The sequence below is a fragment of the Puma concolor genome, chromosome D1 (genome assembly GCF_028749965.1).
Source record: "Puma concolor isolate L17-30 chromosome D1, mPumCon1.1.hap2, whole genome shotgun sequence".
Taxonomy (NCBI): Eukaryota; Metazoa; Chordata; class Mammalia; order Carnivora; family Felidae; genus Puma; species Puma concolor.
The window spans coordinates 116,282,227-116,302,732 of NC_141676.1; the positions used below are offsets into that span (position 1 = coordinate 116,282,227).

Here is a 20,506-nt window from a genome sequence, read left to right on the forward strand (position 1 = left end):
TTAGATTATTTTCCTATCTTGGCTACTAGAATAAATGCATTTCAGCAAATTTTGAAGGGTCTATTTAACGTGTACAGTTCTGCCTCATGAAACATGTAGACCATCTTGGCGCAATGTGAGCCCCGCATCACATGATGGTCGCATGTCAGATTGTTTGTTCTGTTTTCCCAGGAATCTACAACTATGGAGTATTATTTTCTTCTGCTGGAAATATTCTTAAAAAGTGAAGAAATAACTGTCACGGCAACAACTTTAACAAGAGAACCTAAGCATAGTATTAAGAGCACCTAAAGTCACAGGAGACACAGGCAGAACTGGAAAGCTGGCCTTTTGTAATGTATTTCTTTTTTCTGGATGGAACTGTATTTAAGATTTAAATAGGTACAATATTCTAGAGATATGATCATTTTTTTTTAGTTTAAAAGTTTAAAAACTATATTTTGAAATAATTAGAAATCAAATTTAAAAATAGAACAAAACAGCACTCCAATTAAAAAACTATAACTGGAGAAAGAGTAGTTTTCAGGAATAAAGCATAAGATTTTAAATACATGATAATGCCAATAGTTTATAAGAAATAACACTAAATACAAGAATATACGGTCACATTTCGCTGCTTGTCAAAGAAACACGTGTCACAGTTAATCCTTTAACTGTTAACACTTAAAATTATTTGAGATCCCAAAAACCTGTATTGAAAAATCCCATTTCCAACTGATTGACTTTCCCTTGACTGGAAAAGAAAATAAACGGAAAGTTTCAAACAGCCATGAAGACACCAGTGCAGGAAAAAACACCCAAACAACAAAGATCTATACTCTGATTTCCCACACATGACTAGTAACGCACGGACTGAAAAAGGAAACCATAACAGCCCCTCACTTCTTTCAAAGACTGAGATGTCAGCCAGAAAAACCGTGCCAACATCAGTTAACTAAAGTTCATAAGTTTTAATCATTAGAGAGTCTCCTAGGTCCTTATTCACATATATTCTTATCTCAGATTCAGTTCTAATGAAAATCTTCTATTTACTAGGTCACAATGTATTAGAAATATAAAAGCAAGGCGAAGGGGTTAGTTCTAAAAGAGAAATACTAACATCAAAAAGAAACAAATTCTGCTTCAGGTAAGATGGAAGTACACATACTTCCTGCCATTTCTCTCACTAAGTACAAATAAAAATCCTAGACATTACATACATTTAAAAAAAGAATAAAAAAGTAAAAGGTGGAAAGAAGGAAGCAGAGTAACCACGGACCGCGGGACCTGAGGAACGACACGATGGTAAGTTTCCTGGTTTTTCTTTTGGCTTCAAATATCCCATACTTGGAGTGGAAGAATCAGGCAATGTGTATATGTCAACAGGTTTAGACAAAATAAACAAATAAACTAGCCAAACGAAGCTTGCTCTCTCTAGCCCCAGGAGAGGAAAAGCCAACCCAGCAAGACAGAAAACTTTTATTCAACAGCCCACCACTCTATCCAAATACCACCAAAGAAACACTGTGGCTCTGCGCTCACCCTTGCCAGCAAAGGCTGCTGGGGGGCCTGGATTTCCACGCTTGCCAGGCAGTAACAGGGCACCCCCAGCCCTCCTGCTGGAATAACGTCAGAGAAGCTGAACAGACGCCGGGCTTTCATCCCTACCTGGTGGTAATGAGGCCCTCCTCATCACCTGGTATTAGCAGAAAAGAGGTCCGGAGTCTGGCAGGATGAGTCTCTGCCCATCTCTGCCCAACTGGGTAGTGTCTGAGGAAGACTTTCTCCATCAACATCTAGCAGTAATGAGGCCACACACACTGCGGTGTCAATGGAAACGCCCACGCTCCCTGAAGTAATAAGGGGCCCGTCCCCTAACCTGGTGTCCACAGAGACTGAGGGGTGAACTAGACCGCCACCTCCATCTGTCAGTAGTGAGGCAGCGTCCACCCCCATAGCCTTCCCCAGCTGGTATGGTGCCAGAGCCAGCTAAAGGTGACACTTTAGGAAGTTCCAGAGTCTCATAACATAATACAAAAATGTCCAGGTTTTAATAGAAAACCACTTATTCCAAGAACCAGGAAGATCTCAAACTGAGTGAAAAAAGACAACAGATATCAACACCAAAATGACAGAGATGTCAGAATTATCTGACAAAGATTTTACAGCAGCCATGATTGATAAAAGTGCTCAATCAGCAATTATGAACATGTTTGCAAATGAAAAAAATAGCCTCAAGAATAGATGATTACAGAATCACTAAGAAGAACCAATTGAAAATTTTAGAACTGAAAAATACAATAACTGAAATAAAAAACTGATTGATTAAAGAAAAGATGTCAGTTCTCTCCACACCACATAGATGTAAAGGTATAATGCAATTCTTATTAAAAAGCTCATCAATGTTTTTTGCAGATACAGTTAAGATTACTCTAAATTTTATATATAAAGGCAAAGGAATGAGAATACCTAAAATAATTCTGAGAAAGAATAAAGTGGGAGGAATCAGTCTATGTGATTTGAAGACCTACCTTATTACACGAGAATAATTATATAACTACATATTATATAGCTACATAATCACAATAAAAACTGAAGTATTGGTGGAGGTTTAACAAAAGAGATTAACAGAAGAGAGAACCCAGATATAGACCCACACGAATACGCTCAACTGAATTCTGACGAGGGGGTCCTAAGTCTCACACCTTATACAAAAGTTAACTCAAAATGAATCATGGGGGGAGGGTGCCTGGGTGGCTCATTTGGTTAAGTGTCTGATTCTTGATTTTGGCTCAGGTCATGATCTCACGGTTTGTGGGTTCTAGCCCTGTGTCGGGCTCTGTGCTGATTGCATGGGCCTGCTTGGGATTCTCTCCTCTCTCTTTCTCTCAAAATAAATAAACTTAAAATTTTTTTTTTAAAAATGAATCATGGACTTAACTATAAAACATTAAAATAGAACGTTTAGGAAAAAGAGAAAATTTTTAGGATCTAGGTCGTTAAGCACAGAGTTCTTAGACTTGACATCAAAGCACAATCTATAAAAAGAAAAGTGGATAAATTGGACTTCATAGAAATAATAACTTGTGCTCTGGGAAAGACCCAACTAAGGAGATGAAAAGCTAAGCTCCAGAGGAGCACATGCCTGACAAAGTATCTAGAATGTATACAGTTCTCTGACACTCAACAGTAAAACAGCAAGTAATCTAATTAGAAAATGTACAAAAGACATTAAGAGAAACTTCATTAAAGAGGATAGATAGCAAATACGGACATGAAAAGATATTGTCATCATTAGCCATTAGGGAAATGAAAATTAATACGATGAGCTATTACTACACACCCATAAAAATGGAAAAAATAAAAACTATTAACAGGGGCGCCTGGGTGGCGCAGTCGGTTAAGCGTCCGACTTCAGCCAGGTCACGATCTCGCGCTCCGTGAGTTCGAGCCCCGCGTCGGGCTCTGGGCTGACGGCTCAGAGCCTGGAGCCTGTTTCCAATTCTGTGTCTCCCTCTCTCTCTGCCCCTCCCCCGTTCATGCTCTGTCTCTCTCTGTCCCAAAAATAAATAAATGTTGAAAAAAAAAAATTTAAAAAAAAAACAAACAAAAAACTATTAACAACACTGGTGCCAGCTGGTGAGGATGTGAACACTGATCAATCCTACAGTGGTGATGGGTACAGTCACTCTGAAAAACAGTTTGGCAATTTTTTAAAAACACGAATATGCAATCACCATATGATCCAGCAATTGTACTTTCAGTCATTTATCCAAAGAAATAAAAATTTCTGTTCACACAAAACATATACATGAGTATTTACAGCAGCTTTATTTGTCATAACCCAAACTGGAAATCACCTAGATGTCCTTCAGGTTAACCCCCCTTTGGTGCACCACCCACATCAGGGAGAACACTCAGCAATAAAAACAGTGAACCGCTGGTGCACACAACAACCTGCACGGATCCCAGAGTGTTGCACCGAGGGAAAAAAGTCCATCACTAAAGGTTACATACAGTATGACGGCATTTATAGAGCGCTCTAGAAATGCAAAACCTGAGATGAAATGAGAACAGATTAGTGATCTCCAGAGGGTGGGAGTGGGAGGGAAGTGGGTGTCACTATAAAAGGCAACTCAGGAATCTCTGCGACGATGTTCTGTATCTTGCCTGCCTAAGTGTCATTATTCTGGTTTTGAGGTTGAACTATAGTTTTGCAAAATGTTACCATTGGGGAAAACTAAGTAAAGGGTATTATGGGATTTCTATTATTTTTTTTACAACAGCATGTGAATCTACAACTATCTTAAAATAAAGACTTCAATTTAAAAAAGAAATTTCAGCCAGTTGAGAGAAAATCTTTAATAGATAAACTCACCAAGCTTACCTGTCAGGCTACTATTATAAACTAAATAAAGGTTAACAGCTCAAGGCAAAACAGCAACACGACAGGGAATATTTGATGCTTATCATAATAATCCTAGGGCATAAAGGAAAAATCAAAAATTTATCATAATTTGTATAAAAGATCACAGAAATTTAGAAAGACTGGTATTAAAAACGTTAAGGTTTACAAAATCCGTAAGTATCCCATTTTGACAATGCTCCTTATGCACCACCCATGACTTGAGACCCCCCAGTGACCCTCCCCCCCTTCTTGCCAGGTCAGTGTAACAACTCTCTACTTGTTCTTTTGTTCTTGTCTCCAGGTGCTTTCATTTCATCCTCTAGTCCTTGGCTGTAATCAGCTAAAATGTAAATGCAGTCATGACACTCTGGTCTTCCTCCTTCAACAGCATCTCCGAGTACTAAGGACAGGGTTTAATTGCTTTAGATCAGCACACAAGTGGTTTTATGAAATATCTCCTTACCCACTCTATAGCTTCATCTCCTAATGCTCTTCCACATTTTCCCGTGTGTAAGTCACATAACGTTTCTCTCTTATATTCCACAACATTAAACCTCTCCACATATTGTCCTCTTTGAGTTAAATTCCCTTCCTGCTCTGGCCGCCTGGATAACTCCTGGTCATCTAACAAGACTTCCAGGAGTTCTTTGTTCCGGACTATGTGAATGTGCTTCCATAGTACGTCACAGTATTCATCGCATAGCATCGCCAGCCTTTATTCCTTCACTATTAGTAAGTTGAGGGCAGGAATCATGCATTTACTTTTTTATTCTTCAGTATATGAAATCTTTAAGTCTCCCAGCAAATATTACTTTAGTGAATAAATGGCTGTCTTCTAGATTATTTTTAAATGTTCAAAAATCACTTGTAAATGTCTTAAATTCCTTGAATTTTTCTTTTAATATATTATGGATAATATAACCATGGATATTCACACATACTGATATCTAAACCTACTTGAATCTATTTATATTTTTTAGCTTATGATATATATCCACATGTAGAGGTTTAATAAACATGACTTACTATGTAAAGTATAATTTCTTCTTATTTATTCTAAGGGTATATATTTCCGGCTTCATGGGAAACTTCAAACTTCATCATTTTCCCAAACAGATAATGCAGTTACCCCATATTTCATGTTCACCAGGTAATTCATTACATGATTCTCTAGCTAATTTTCTTCTGCCTTTAGGACATTTAAGAAATCTGTCTTACAAATTTTAGCGACTCTTCCAAAGTATTTGCCTTTCATTTATTACCTGGTAGTCTTTGTTCTCTTTATTTGGGAAAATTTCCCCATTCTGTCCTTTTTTTCTCTTTTTCTGCCAGTTAGTTACATAGGAATTTTGTCTGATAATCTGATCTTTTAAGTCTATATGCTTACATTAGTATTTTAAAACTATTTGGAGGTTGAGTTGGGTCCAAGATAGCAGCACAGCAAGTCCTGAACCATGTCCTCCCCTGGACACAAATCTACAACTATGTATGGAATAATTCCCACTGAAAGGGACCTGAAAATGGAATGAACGGAGCCTCCACAACAAAGGATAAAAGGGCAACATCGGTAAGAGAGGGAGGCAGAAACACGAACTTGTTAGGGGAAAACAACACCCCAGCTGCTATGGGTCACAATCAGAAGGGATATAAAAGGTATGCAATGTTTGCTGGAGGAGTAAGAGATTCCAACTCCATATCCCAAACCTTAGATCCTGCACAGGAGAGAGGAGCCCCCAAAACAGTGAACAGGGATTATGTTCAGGAAAACTATAAAACCATAGGGAACAGAAAACTCACTCTAACGGGCTTTGGCACAGACTCAAACACTAGTCTGAACTGCACACAGACAATAGGGAAAGGAGACCCATTCGTTTACCTTAAAAAGTCTGTGGGAGGGACTGGAAACAGCAGGGACTTTCCCCTGGGGAAAGAGACAATGGCAGAAGCCACTCAGTTTACCTTCCTAATTCTAGTACCAGGGAGCACCCTTGTGGAATTCTTCCTCTAATCTGCTAGCACCAATGCCTATGCCCCTGAAAGCTGTGCCCACCAATGTGCTGCACAGTCAGGAATGTGCTTTGCAACTGGGGTCGGGAGCCACCCCTACCTGCCAACCCATGACAGCAGTCACAGGGGCTTGCTGCAGCGAGACTGAGTCCCGGCCCCACCCACTAGCACGCACAGCTATGGCCTCACTGTAGTAAAAGGGTGCACACAGCCCACATAGAAGACCATCCTTGAGTGCCATGCTCTGGTGACCAGAGGATACTGCACTTTTGAGCCTCGTAAGACATCTCTTACATAAGGTTACCCCTTCCAGACTGGGAGAGGTGGCTGTCTTACCTAAATATATAGAAACAAACAGAGAGCATCAAGAAAAAGGAGGAGAAAAACAAATACGTTCCAAAAGAAAGAACAAGATAATACCACAGAAAAAACTAAATGAGGAGCGCCTGGGTGGCTCAGTTGGTTAAGTGTCCAACTTCGGCTCAGGTCATGATCTCGCAGTTTGTGAGTTTGAGCCCCACATCAGGATCTGTGCTGATAGCTCCGGGCCTGGAGCCTGCTTCAGATTCTGTGTCTCCTTCTCTCTCTGTCCCTCCCCCGCTTGTGCTCTTTCTGTCTCTCAAAAATGAATAAATGTAAAAAAAAAATTAAAAAAAGGAAAAAACTAAATGAAATGGTGATAAGTAATCTGCCTAATAAAGAGTTTAAAGTAATAGTTATAAAGTTCACCGAACTTCAGAGAAAAATGGATGAACACGGAGAGAACCTCAACAAAGAGACAGAAACATAAAAGGTATGCAATGTTTGCTGGAGGAATAAGAGATTCTGAACTGAACTTGTAACAGAAGTTGTAACTGAACAGAAAGTTGTAACTGAACTGAAAAATTCACTAGAAGGGTTCAACAGCAGCCTGAATGAGGTCAAACAAATCGGTAAGTTGGAAAACAAAGCAATGAAACTCACAGAGACTGAGCAGCAAATGTAAAAATGAATTAAGAACAGTGACGATACCTTAAGGGACCTTTGGGACAATTATCAAGCAGAATAATGTTCGCATTATAGAGATCCCAGAAGAAGAAGACAGAGGAAAGAGCCAGAAAAATTATATGAGAAATAATGGTTGAAAACTTCTTCAATCAGGGGAAGGAATCAGACATCTAAGTCCAGGAAGCCCAGAGAGTTCCAAATAAGATGAACACAAAGAAATCTACACTGAGACATATTATAATCAAAATGATAAAAGTTAAGGATAAAGAGAGAATCCTAAAAGCAGCAAGAGAAAAACAACTTGTTACACACAAGGGGAAACCCCAAAAACTCACAGCAGAATTTCCAGCAGAAACATTATGGGCCAGAAGGGTGTGACATGACATATTTAAGATGCTGAAAGAAAACAGAATCTTTCAATCAAGAATTCTCTACACAGTGAAGTTACCACTCAGGATTGAAGGACAGATTTGGAGTTAAAGGAGTTCATCGCCACCAAACCAGCTCTGTAAGAAGCATTAAAGGGTCTTCTTTCAGCTGAAAAGAAATGGCACTAATTAATAAGAAAACACAGAAAAGTAAAAACCTTACTGGAAAAGGTAATATATAACAAAGGTAGTAGATCAATCACTTATAAAGCTAGCATGAAGGTTAAAAGACAAAAGTAGTTAAAATTATTAAAAGTACAATAATTAATTAAAGGAAACATAGGACAAAAAGATGTAAAATGTGTTATTGAAAATATAAAAGCTGGGGGGTGTTGTAAAAAGGTAAAGTTTTGGAATATGCTTAAAATTAAGTTGCTATCAACTTAAAACAGACTGTTATTTACATACGATATTTTATGTGAATCTGACAGCAATCACAAGGAAAAAACTTATAACAAATACACAAAAGAAAATAAGAAAGGAATCTAAACATGACACTACAGAAAGCCAAATCACAAAAGACAAGAGAAGAAAGAAACAAGAAAGAACAATAAAATTGCCATAAAACAATGAGCAAAATGGCAATAAGTGTATACTTACCAATAGTTATTTTAAAAGTAAATGGCTTAAATTCACCAATCAAAAGACAGTGACTGAAGAGATAAAAAAAAAAAAAAAGAAAAAAGAAAAACAAGACCTATCTACATGCTGCCTACAAGAGACTAACTTCAGAAATAAGCATGCATGGACTGAAAGAAAGGGATGGAAAAAGATATTCCATGCAAATGCAAATGAAAAGAAAGATGGAGGAGCTATACTCATCAGACAAAAGAGACTTGAAAACAAAGACTGTAATTTAAGGCAAAGAGGGTACTGTATAATGACAAAAGGGTCAATCCAGCAAGAAAACATAAAATTTATAAATACATAGGAAACCAATGTACAAGCACCAAAATATATAAAGCAAATTTTAACAGACCTAAAGAGAGAAAATGAAAGCAATACAATAACAGTAGGAAACTTCAATACCCACTTTCATTAATCAATAGATCATTCAGATAAAAAAATCAATATGGAAACATCAGCCTTAAAAAACACATTAGACTACACAGACTTAATAAATATACACAGAACATTCAATCCAAAAGTTGCAGCATACACATTCTTCTCAAGTGCCCATTAAACATTCTCTTGAATAGATCATGCATTGGACAACAAAACAAGTCTCAATGAATTCAAGAAGACTGAAATCATACCAAGCATCTTTTCCAGCCACAATAGTATAAAACTAGAAATTAATTACAAGAAGATAAATGGGAAAACTATAAATATGTGGAGTTTAACAATATGTTACTGAGCAGCTGTGTAAGAGAAGAAATCAAGGAAGAAATTAAAAAAAAATCTAGAGACAAATGAAAACAGAAATATGACGTACCAAAATCTATATATAGCAAAAGCGGTTCTAAGTGGTAAGTTCATAACAATACAGGTCTACCTCAAAAAACAAGAAAAATGTCAATCTATCTTTACACCTACAGGAACTAGAAAAAGAACAAACAAAGCCCCAAACTAGAAGAAGGAAAATAATAAAGATCAGAGGAGAAAGAAATGCAGAGAGACTAAAAGGACAATAGAAAAGATCACTGAAACTAAGAGCTGGTTCTCTGAAAAGATAAAATCAACAAATCCTTAGCTAGACTAACCAAGAACAGAAGAGAGAGGACTCAAACAAATATAATCAGAAATGAAAGAGGAGAAATTACAACTGATATCACAGATATACAAAGGATCATACCAGATTACTAGGAGCAATTATACATCAACAAATTGGAAAATATAGAAGAAATGAAAAAATTCTTAGGAACACACAATCTTCCAAGACTGAATCATGAAGAAACAGATAATCAGAACAGACCAATTATTAGTAAGGAGAATGAATCAGTAATCAAAAATCCCCCCAAAAACAAAAGTCCAGGACCAGATGGCTTTACTGGTATTGTCTACCAAACATTCAAAGAAGATTTAATACCTATACTTCTCACACTCTTCCAAAAAATAGAAGAGGAAGGAAAGCTTCCAAACAAATTCTACAAGGTCAGCATTACCCTGAGAGCAAAACTACACAAGAACATCACAAAAAAAGGAAATTACAGGCCAACATCCTTGATGAACACAGATGTAAAAATCAACAAATATTAGCAAACCAATTCCAACAATACGTTAAAAGGATCATAAACCACGGCCGCCTGGGTGACTCAGTTGGTTAAGAGTCCAACTCTTGATTTCGGCTCAAGTCATGATCTAATGGTTCATGAGATCAAGCCCCACACTGGGCTCTGCGCTGACAGTGCAGAACCTGGTTGGGATTCTCTCTCTGCCCCTCTCGTGTCTCTCTCTCTCTCTCTCTCTCAAAATAAATAAATTAACTTTAAAAAAGAAAAAGAAAAAAAAAAAGAGTCATACACCAGAATCAACTGGGATATATTCCAGGGATGCAAGCTTGGTTCAACATCTGCAAATCAATTAAAATGATTCACTATAGGGGTGCCTGGGTGGCGCAGTCGGTTAAGCGTCCGACTTCAGCCAGGTCACGATCTCACGGTCCGTGAGTTCGAGCCCCGTGTCAGGCTCCGGGCTGATGGCTCAGAGCCTGGAGCCTGTTTCCGATTCTGTGTCTCCCTCTCTCTCTGCCCCTCCCCCGTTCATGCTCTGTCTCTCTCTGTCCCAAAAAAAATAAATAAACGTTGAAAAAAAAAAATGATTCACTATATTAACAAAATGAAAGATAAAAATTATATGAACATCTCAATAGATGCAGAAAAAGCATGACAAAAGTCAACATCTATTTATGATAAAAACACTCAACGAAGTGGGTAGTAAAGAATGTACCTAAACATAACAAAGGCCATATATGACAATCCCACCGTTAACATCATAATGGTGATCCTCTAAGAACAGGGATGCTCACTCGTCGCACTAGTATTCAATAGAGTACTGGAAGTCCCAGACATGGCAATTAGGCAAGGAAAAAAAAAGTCATTCAAATCAGAAAGACAGAAACAAAACTGTCACTATTGGCAGATGACATGATATTATATACAGAAAACCCTAAAGAATCCACCAAAAGACTGCTAGAACGAATCTATAAATTCAGTAAAGTTGCGGATACAAAATCAATATTCAGAAATCCATTTCATTTCTATTCACTAATAATGAGAATCAAGAAAACAATCCCATTTATAATTCCATCAAAAAGAATAAGATGTCTGGCAATAAATGTAACCAAGGAGATGAAAGACCTCTACACTGAAAACTGGAAGACGTTGGTGAAAGAAACTTAAGATGATGCAAATAAGGGGCCCCTGGGTGGCTTAGTCGGTTGAGGTTGAGCGTCCGACTTCAGCTCAGGTCATGATCTTGCGGTTCGTGACCTCAGGCTCCACATAGGGCTCACTGCTGTCAGCCTGTCAGTGCAGAGCCCACTTTGGATCCTCTGCCCCCTCTCTTTGCCCCTTGCTTGCTTGCTCCCCCCCCCCCCCCAGTAAATAATTAAAAAAAAAAAAAAAAAAGAAGATGCAAACAAACAGAAAGATGTTCTGTGCTCATGGATTGGGAGAATTAATATTGTTAGACTGTCCATACCACACAAGGCAATCTAAAGATTCAATGCAATCCCTGTCAAAATACCAATGGCATATTTTATAAAACCAGAATAATTCTACAATTTATATGGAGCCACAAAAGATCTCAAAGAGCCAAAACAATCTTGAGAAAGAACAGAGCTGGAGGTATCACACTTCTTGATCTCAAACTATGCTGCAAACCTAGACTAATCAAAACAGTATGATATTGGTATAAAAATAAACACACAGATCCATGGAACCAAAGTCAGCAAATGACAAATTTCATATGATCTCACTCATATGTTTAGGAAACACAATAGAAGAAGATAGGAGAATGGGAAGGAAAAATAAGATAAAAACAAGAGGGAGGCAAACCATAAGAGACTTAAATACAGAGAACAAACTGAGGGTTGCTGGAGGGGAGGTGGATGGGGGGATGGGCTAAATGGGTGATGGGCATTAAGAAGGGCACTTGTTGGGATGAGCGCTGGGTGTCACATGTAAGTGATGAATCACTGGGTTCTACTCCTGAATCAATACTATACTGTATGTTAACTAACTTGGAGTTTAACAAATAAATTAAAAAAAAAAATACAAACCAAAAAAAATTAAAACAAACTTAAAGAAAACCACAACTACCTGAGGCTCCTTTTGGACTCTTCTTAACATCTGTTTCAATTTCTTACCCTTATGAAGTCACATTAAATCAGATCGTCATTTCTAAAGTTTAATAATAGAATAAACAAAATTTTTTTTCTCCTCATATAATGTTTAATCATTTGTACTCAACCAGTTATGCTTGTTCAGTAAATAGATGCCTTTTTAGTTACAGATAAAAGATAGTTCCAAAACTGAAATTTTTAAAAATGTAGGAAATAGTTAATTTCTGTGTGTGTGTGTGTGTGTGTGTGTGTGTGTGTGTGTGTGTATCTTAAGATTACTTGGTCTACAAGTAGCATAATAGAAAACTATGTTAGGATGTTCCAGCAAACTGTTATAAAACAAAACAAAAGGGATGCTATGGGAAATAAGAAACTGTGTCTCCAAATCCCAAGAGCAAAAAAGGGAAAGTCCCAGAATGCCAGTTATGCATTAGGCCTACAAATAGCCAGTACATATGGGGGCAGTATCTACAGAAGGTAGGAGGTCTTGGAGTAAAAGAAAGGGGACTCCGTTCTACAGATACTGAATAGAAGAATGGAAAACTTGAGAATGTGATAAAAACATTTAAGAAAAATACTGGCAGATAGAAAAGCAAAGCAGTAGTAAATAACAAGAAAATTAAATGTGCGTGATTTTAAGCAATGAATGGGAATAAATAAAGAAAACTTGATGCTACGGACACTTTCTTTGAATACTACTGGGGACACAGCACTGACAATGTCAAAGTATAACTTACCTAAGAGTGGAAGGAGAACAGCTCTGCTTGTAGGAAAAAATGGTTTTTAGACAGAAACTGTGACCATGATGGGAGCGGACAGCATAAACTTACATGAAGTAAAACATAAATAGATAACAGCAAGGCCCAAAAGGCCATTATAATGGACACATTTTGAAATTCAGGAGTGCACAAATAACTTGGCCCCCTTTATAAAAAATGAAATGATTTGGGGCACCTGGGTGGCTCAGTCGTTTAAGTGTCCGACTTTGGCTCAGGTCATGATCTCACAGTTTGTGGGTTCGAACCCCGCATCAGGCTCTGTGCTGACAGCTCAGAGCCTAGAGCCTGTTTCAGATTCTGTGTCTCCCTCTCTCTGCCCCTCCCCTGTTCATGCTCTGTCTCTGTCTCAAAAATAAATAAACATTAAAAAAAAAACAAAATTTTTAAAAATTTTAAAAAATGAAATGATTAGTGTTTAAAAGGAAATTTTTACATGTCTTTACACAGCACTGTAAGGTAACAAAAATAAAACATAATTAAATTATATTGGAAAATGTCCTCTTAGAATTTTAAACCAAAATTTCTCTTCTTTCTACATCAGAATTTTTTTTTTTTGATGAGAAAAGTATTTGATGAGAGAAAACAGGAAGTCACTTTGTGCTATTTTACAAAGCAACTCAATTATTAGAAAACACACAATTGACAAGTATTATTAATCAACAAAATAAACTAAATAAGGAAGAAGCAGTACTGGTCAGACACTGTGATACGTATTTTCCCACATGTTTTCAACTATTCCTCTTCTAACATTACCTTTTTGCTCTACATAACAATCCCTTGAGTTACATGTTATTGATTCTAATCATAAAAACAAGAAACTGAGGGTGAGAGATTAAATACCTTGCTCTAACTCATGGAATGAGGATTTAAACCTAGATATTTGATCTAGCCCATGACTGTTTCAACATATGACTATTCATCTTCATTGAACACCTGGCACATGCCTTTTATAGGTCCCCAGAGCCAAAAGGTAGGGGAAACACAGTAAGACACAAATACAAAACAAAACTTCATTAAATAACTTTATACCAGATAATGAAAGAGTTAATCTAAAGAGAAATACCATGCCAGAAAAAAATTACAGGTAAACAATTTTGTATTCCCCAAATGGGATTTGCAACACATGCCCAATGATGCAGTTGATAAACGCTAGGGATTTGCTGCTATTGACGTACTGTGGAAATATAGACAAGGTAGCAAAAACATTATTACCAATCTGTCTAAAAAACCAAAATCTAATAATTCAAAGAAACCTTGAAAACTGTGAAGCAGTGACTGGATGGTTTACACTTTTACTTTATTAGGCTTCCAGTTTACACTGGAAAACTGCATTTTTTTATGGAAGTCATTTATAATATTCTTTGTATCATATTTCCACAATTATTTATATTTTCCCCCATTTTTCTGATTGGATGAATGAAGACAGCCATATAAAAAATTATATAGAAGTGAATAACAAAATCAAGTTACATTCCATTAGAGACTAAGGCTCTAATTGGTCATCTTTTAATTTGTCATGAAATGATACGGAAGACAAAGAGAACAGTACATTTTGCAGTCACATGACACTGTTATAGGAAGTTCTATGACAAGAAAAGACTGCTATGGTCACAGTCAGTGTAATTAGACAACATACCAACATCTTTGTGCTTTAGGCAAAAAAACGGTAAGAAAATTTACGAAGGGACAAAAATCTTGATCAGTGTTTTACAGACAAAGCAATGTCACGACTTAAGTTCATAAAATGCTACAAAGTAGAGAAACTATTAATGTATAATGACTTTGATTTTCTACAATTCTGAAGAAAATACGATTACTTACTTTTTTCTCCGGTTTGATTCCACAAAATATTTACGAGCTCGATTTCGACATATTTTTTGTTGCTGCAGTAATATCTGGCGCTCTTCTTCCAAATTTTTCTCTAGATGGATTTTCATATCTCTAATGGTAGCACAAAGTTAAGGACAATGGCTGTCTTCAGTGGATGAGTGTCAGTGCTATCTGATAGATGTAATCACAGCCTCATATTAACGATGCAATGATTTTTTGCGGAACAATTAATATGTGTGTACATTAGTGTTAGCATATGGCCAGCAAATGTTTTACGTAAAAAAGATTCTGAATTAGTATCAGCACTGAAGACACATCTCACTTTCCCTGGGGGAAAAAAACTGTACTTTTAGGTATTATGAATTCAGATAATGAGACTGCATAGCTTTACATTCATTACGAACCTCCACAAAACCAGCTACGTGCAAATCTGGATTGGATTTCTCATTCTTTGTTGTTCTCTATAGCTCCCTGTCACATTTGCAATAAATTCTCTATCTCTAGACCCAATATATAAAGCACTTTATAATCCGGTCTGTCTGTTCAGCTTCAATTTTCAACGTTTCCCTGCATGAATCCTATGTCCAGACACATGAAGACACTGACGGAACAGACCGGGCGCTTCATACCATTACCACCGCCCAGCACCTCCTTGGCTAACTCCCCACATCTGCCTGGGGCCACCGCACACAGTTCCTCTCCTATTTTCTAGCCACTGGAGAACTTGACATCTTCCTGAGTACATGCTACAAACATCTGTCTCTACATTTCTAGAATTCCAATGCATGGCATGGGGCTTAGAATATAGTAATGGCTTAATAAAACCTCACTGAACCATTTCCTTGGAGAAAATTCTCCACAGGCATACAGGACAAGATATATATATACATATATATCTATATATAGATATCTATATATAGATATATATCTATTTTATAGTTTTTAGTGTTGTTTATATACATATAAATATATATTATATATAAATTATATATATACATATAAATATATATGTTTATATATATAAAATATATATATTATAGTTTTTAGTGTTGTAGTGTAGTGTAGACAGTGTAGACATTAATTATCTACTATAGTGGAAGTATTTTCCCCAGTTCATTGCACTGACACAATTTCTCCTTACACTAAAGTTTTAAACTAATGAGTCATCTTTGAAGTAGCTTTTCTTTAAAATTTCTTTCCTTTCCAAAGGTAAACGTCCTATACCTTCAAACACATGAAAAAAAAATAGGAGATTCTATTTTGTCTGTATTCTTTTATAGCTTTATACTTCTATCTTATTAACTTAAGTTTATTTCAGAAGGCAGTACCAAGTGTGACACAAGGTAGAGATGGCGAATTTAGATTACTCTTTCCAGAGGTCTGAATACAGAGACTGAGAAGATACTAGAATAAAGTTAAAAGGGTTCTTAGGATCAAGGGGTTTGAGTCTTAGTTAATTTTAAGGATAGTCAAGGCCTGAGTGTGTTTATAAAGCTGTAGGGAAGGAAAGAATGGCATCAGCAGTTGAAGGTAAATTATAAGAGCGGTGGGATAACTTACAATCCAGGGGTGCACCTTCCACCGTGACATCCCATCAGTGAGCCGGAAACAAGGTTGGGGGTGGTGCTTGGGAGTATGGGAATTTGTGGGGTTTGTGAGGAGGGACCTGAGAGCCTTCGTGGTGCTGCTGTCTTAGGAAGTGGAAGGACAGGCCACTGAGAGCTGGAGGCGTCGACCTGGCACAGGCGTTAAGAGGAACAACAGAGGACCCTGTTCTTGTTCAGGTAAAGCTGGAAACTGGTAGTCTGCGTGGTGGCGGTCGGTGTTGTTCTGTGATTCTCCTCTGCAGCATTTTTCTTACTCGAGTGAAGGAACAGAGAAGTAGGACTGTAGTAGCTACGGGGTGGTTGAGGCCGAAGACCAGGGCTGCAAAGAACCAAGGATGTGGGTGAGAGAGCATTTGCAGGGAATCAAGAGTAGGGTAGGAGACTGGGCAGGGAAGAAAGAGGCAAGGTGGGTGCAGCAATATTTCTACTGCCGTAGGGGCGCCCGGGTGGCTCAGCTGGCTAAGCGTCCCACTTCGGCTCAGGCCATGATCTCACAGCTCGAGAGTTCGAGCCCAGCGTCGCGCTCTGTGCTGGCAGCTCGGAGCCTGGAACCTGGGGCTCTGAGCTGAGCTCAGCTGCCTCTGGGGCTGCCTCTCTGCCCCTCCCCCACTCATACTCCGTGTGTGTGTGTGTGTGTGTGTGTGTGTGTGTGTCTGAGAGAGAGAGACAGAGACAGAGACACAGAGAGAGACCGACCGACCCGGACGTTTGACGAACTGGAACAGGACACACGCCGTTCCCCGCTCGCTTGCGGACGGTCCCCACCGCCGCCAACGCGCCCTTCGCGGACACAGGGGCTAATTCTGACTGTGCTGCCGTGCTCTGCAGGACTCAAATGGGCCCACGGATTCGGACAACAAAACTCGCACAATTTTCGACCGAAGGTGGGCTGCACCGAGTCCCGGGGAAGAGAGGCCAGGTCCTGGCTCCGCGCCTCCGTCCGCGGGGCCCGGCACAGCTTCGTCAGCCGGGCTGAGCGGGTCGGAGCCGGGTGGGGGCGTCCCGCGCGCAGCTTCATTCGCGGGGCCGGGGACCCGCCGCCCCGCCGCCGTCACCCCAGCCGCCCATCTCCGTCACCTCCACGCACGGCCGTCACCCCCGCCGCCCCACCGCCGTCATCCCAGCCGCCCATCCCCATCACCTCCACGCACCGCCCTCACCCCAGCCACCGATCCCCGTCACCTCCACGCACCGCCGTCACCCTGCTCACCCTTGCCCATCCCCGCCGGCGCGCACCCCAGTCACCTCCGCGCACCCGGCCCCAGCCGCCTCCTGGAAGGATACAGGTCGGCGCCAGGCCGGCGGCACTCGCTGCCCGAGCAGGGGCTAAGGGGGGCTCCGTCGCGGGCGTCCGAACACTCGGTGCCGCGCGCCGCAACCGCGCTCCGGGCTCCAGGCCTCCAGGCCAGCATCCTTCACCTCAGCGCCGCCGTCCGGCCCGCCGCCGGCGCCTCCCTCATGGCAGCCCCGGCCCCGTCGTCCTCCTCGGCCCCCCTCCCCCTCCCCCACTCCGTCTCTCAGGCCTCGCGTCACGGGCGCGGGAGGCTTGGCCGCGGCAGCCCCGGTTCCCGTGCAGCAGCGACGGTAGCTGTGGCGGCGGCGACCTTGCCGGGCACCGGCAGAGGAGGCGGCAGTAGCCCTGCCGCCGCCGCCGCCGCCATCTTGGCAACCAACGGACGCCGCGTCCTTGGCGACCGAAACCACGGCGCGCCGGGCAGCCAATAGGCGCCGGGGGCGGGGCTCCGGCCTCTCCCAGAGCCGAGTCTGCGCAGCAGCCCCTCGCTGCGCGGTGCCTGAGCGCCGGGTTCAGTCTTACCCCCGCCTTCGCGGGGCGTGGTCGCGGGAGTGTTGAGAGCGGGGTGGGGTTTGCGGTGCGGATCTTTCCGGGCGGCGTGGCCGGGGTTGTGTTGGAACGGCCGACTCCGGTGGGGTTCCAGCTGGGAGTCTTCTGGGAGTCAGCATCCCTGACAAGGTTTGCTGACGTGGAAATTTCCTTGCCCCGAATCCCCGCGCCGCTCCGGGATGCTCGGCCAGTCCCTCCGCAGTCTCTTTCTTGTCTGCCAGCTCCCCGCTGGAAAGGTCTGCCTTTCAGAGGCTCCGGACGCTGCGTGTCTCGCTGCCAGACGCTGGGAGCCGACCACCCCAGTGTGGCCTGGACACAGATCCCCCGGGAGGATGTGCCTACGGTGGTCACCACGCTGACATTGCTGCAGGGGGCGTGGAGAACAGAATGGAGTTTAGGGCCATTAATGTAATGGCTTTGCTAGTGAAGTTTTGAAAAAAAGGCTGCAACTTTTTGTTGGAGCTCATTAGAAAAGTACATATAAATTCTGTTTCAGCCAGGGTTCTTTTTTTTTTTTTCCCTCCGGTGGAAAAACTCCCAGACTGGAGGCAGAATGTACAAACCAAATAAAAATCACTCATCCACCATTAAAATGCCTCTGCCTTTGTGAATCAGTTTGTTCATTTTTGGAGTTCAAATATAAACTTTTCCAGTTGAAACTATTTAAAACCGTTTTTGCCAAGTTGGATGCAGTGACTCAAAAATGTCATCTGGTGACGGAGATTTTAAAGTGCCACAACATATCCAGCTTTGACTTAAAACACAGAACACATAAGCTCCCTTCAGGACCATGCCTAGAGGATAGAATGTATAATGTTGACAAAGGGAGGCTAACTGTGCATACATGGATCATTAGCTATCTTGGCAAGTTTTAGACCAGCCTAGCCAGGGCGCTGACCTATCATCACAAGTCTGTCTCTCTAGGGCCTATTTGAAAGAGAGGAAGAAAAGCGGGCAGGGCACACACAGTGCAAACAACAGAAGATTGTGGTTGCTGTTGTGGGACTAAGTACTCCTGTGGAGTATTTAGTCATGCTTAGACTTCTCGAAAGTCTAACTTTTGTTATTAGTCTGGCACTTTTGTGCTTTGTTGCATGGTTTATTAGCATTAAGAAGCAAGGCTTGGTTTCTCAATTGCCTGGAAATGCTTGTTTATATAATCATTCTTTGTTCAAATGTTGCTTTACAATGATGACCAAGAAGAAAAGAAAATTTAAACAGCGTTGTTAGTTTTTTTTTTTTTTTTTTTTTAAGAGAGAGAGAGAGAGAGGCAGGTACGAGCAGGGGAGAGTCGGAGAGGGGAGACACAGAATCTGAATCAGGCTTCAGGCTCAGAGCTGTTAGCACACAGCCCGTCAACGGGCTCCTGAACCGTGAGATCATGACCTGAGCTGAAGTAGGACACTTAACTGACTGGGCTACCCAGGCACCCTAGTTATTTTTGTTTTTTTTTTTTTAATCATAGGATTTTTTTAACCTTTAAATTATTTCTTCAAAATATTAGGTTTTCGTGTTTATTTGACTTGTATAGTCCTAGTTTCTAAAGAAAGAGCCTTTACGATTAGATATTTGGATAATAGAAAGATAATTTGAGGCAGTTATCAACTTTATCTCTTGGCAGAAAGTCAAGTATGATTCAAGCAATAAAAAAGAATATTACACTAAAATCTCTATATTTTGTCAGAAGACATCTGAATTGAATATAATGCTTAATTCTTTTGCACTTTAAAACCATGATATATTCTATATAATAATAAACTTCATTCTTTTATTAAGGAAATATACATTGAACACTTACTATGTGCCAAGCACATTCTAGGTGCTGGGAATACAGCGGTGAACAAAACTTCAAAGTCCCTATGCTCATGAAGCTTGTATTTATTTTTCTTCCCCTCCCCACTCCGAATATATTAGGGAGTGAAAAGCACTATAAGCAGAGATGGAGTAGTGTAGGGGACAGAGACTGACCCAGCTGTATTTTGGGTAGGGTGCTCAGGGAAAGCCTCAGAAGAAGGGAAATTAGGGCAGCGGTCTGAACGAAGAACGGAGGTTACCATTCAGATGTCTGGATGAAGAATGTCAGAGGCAGAGGGTGCTGTAGATACAGAAAGCTCTGAGGGAAGACCTATATTTGACATATTTGTAGACCAGAGAGAAGACACTGTGTCTAGAAGAGGGTGAGGCAGGGGAAGTGCGCGAGGACATGAAATTGTAGAACTGCCTTGTGGATGTACTTGAGCCTTACCAGGGATTTAGACAGTATTCAAGGAATCAGTATAATATCCAACTTCAAATGAAGAGGGAGCCATTGGAGAGTTTTGAGTATGAGAAAAATATGATGTAAGTCACTCTT

The 20,506-nt window shown here is 40.4% G+C and overlaps 1 protein-coding gene across 8 annotated transcripts in view; it reads right to left on the minus strand.

The window, feature by feature from the left end:
- Positions 1–17,992, minus strand: part of CEP126 (centrosomal protein 126) — a 104,956-nt gene extending 86,964 nt beyond the window's left edge. For 3 of the 8 annotated variants that reach the window (XM_086679292.1, XM_086679288.1, XM_086679291.1), the window contains exons 1-2: positions 17,595–17,989; positions 14,695–14,814 (exon numbers count right to left, since the gene is read on the minus strand). In XM_086679292.1, the coding sequence (XP_086535418.1) occupies positions 14,695–14,814; positions 17,595–17,722 (248 nt within the window). In that variant the 5' untranslated portion in view covers positions 17,723–17,989. Of the gene's footprint in view, positions 1–14,694; positions 14,815–17,594 lie in introns of all 8 variants that reach the window. The other 5 variants (XM_086679294.1, XM_086679293.1, XM_086679290.1 and 2 more) reach the window with 3 other exon arrangements.
- Positions 17,993–20,506: the final 2,514 nt, after the last annotated feature.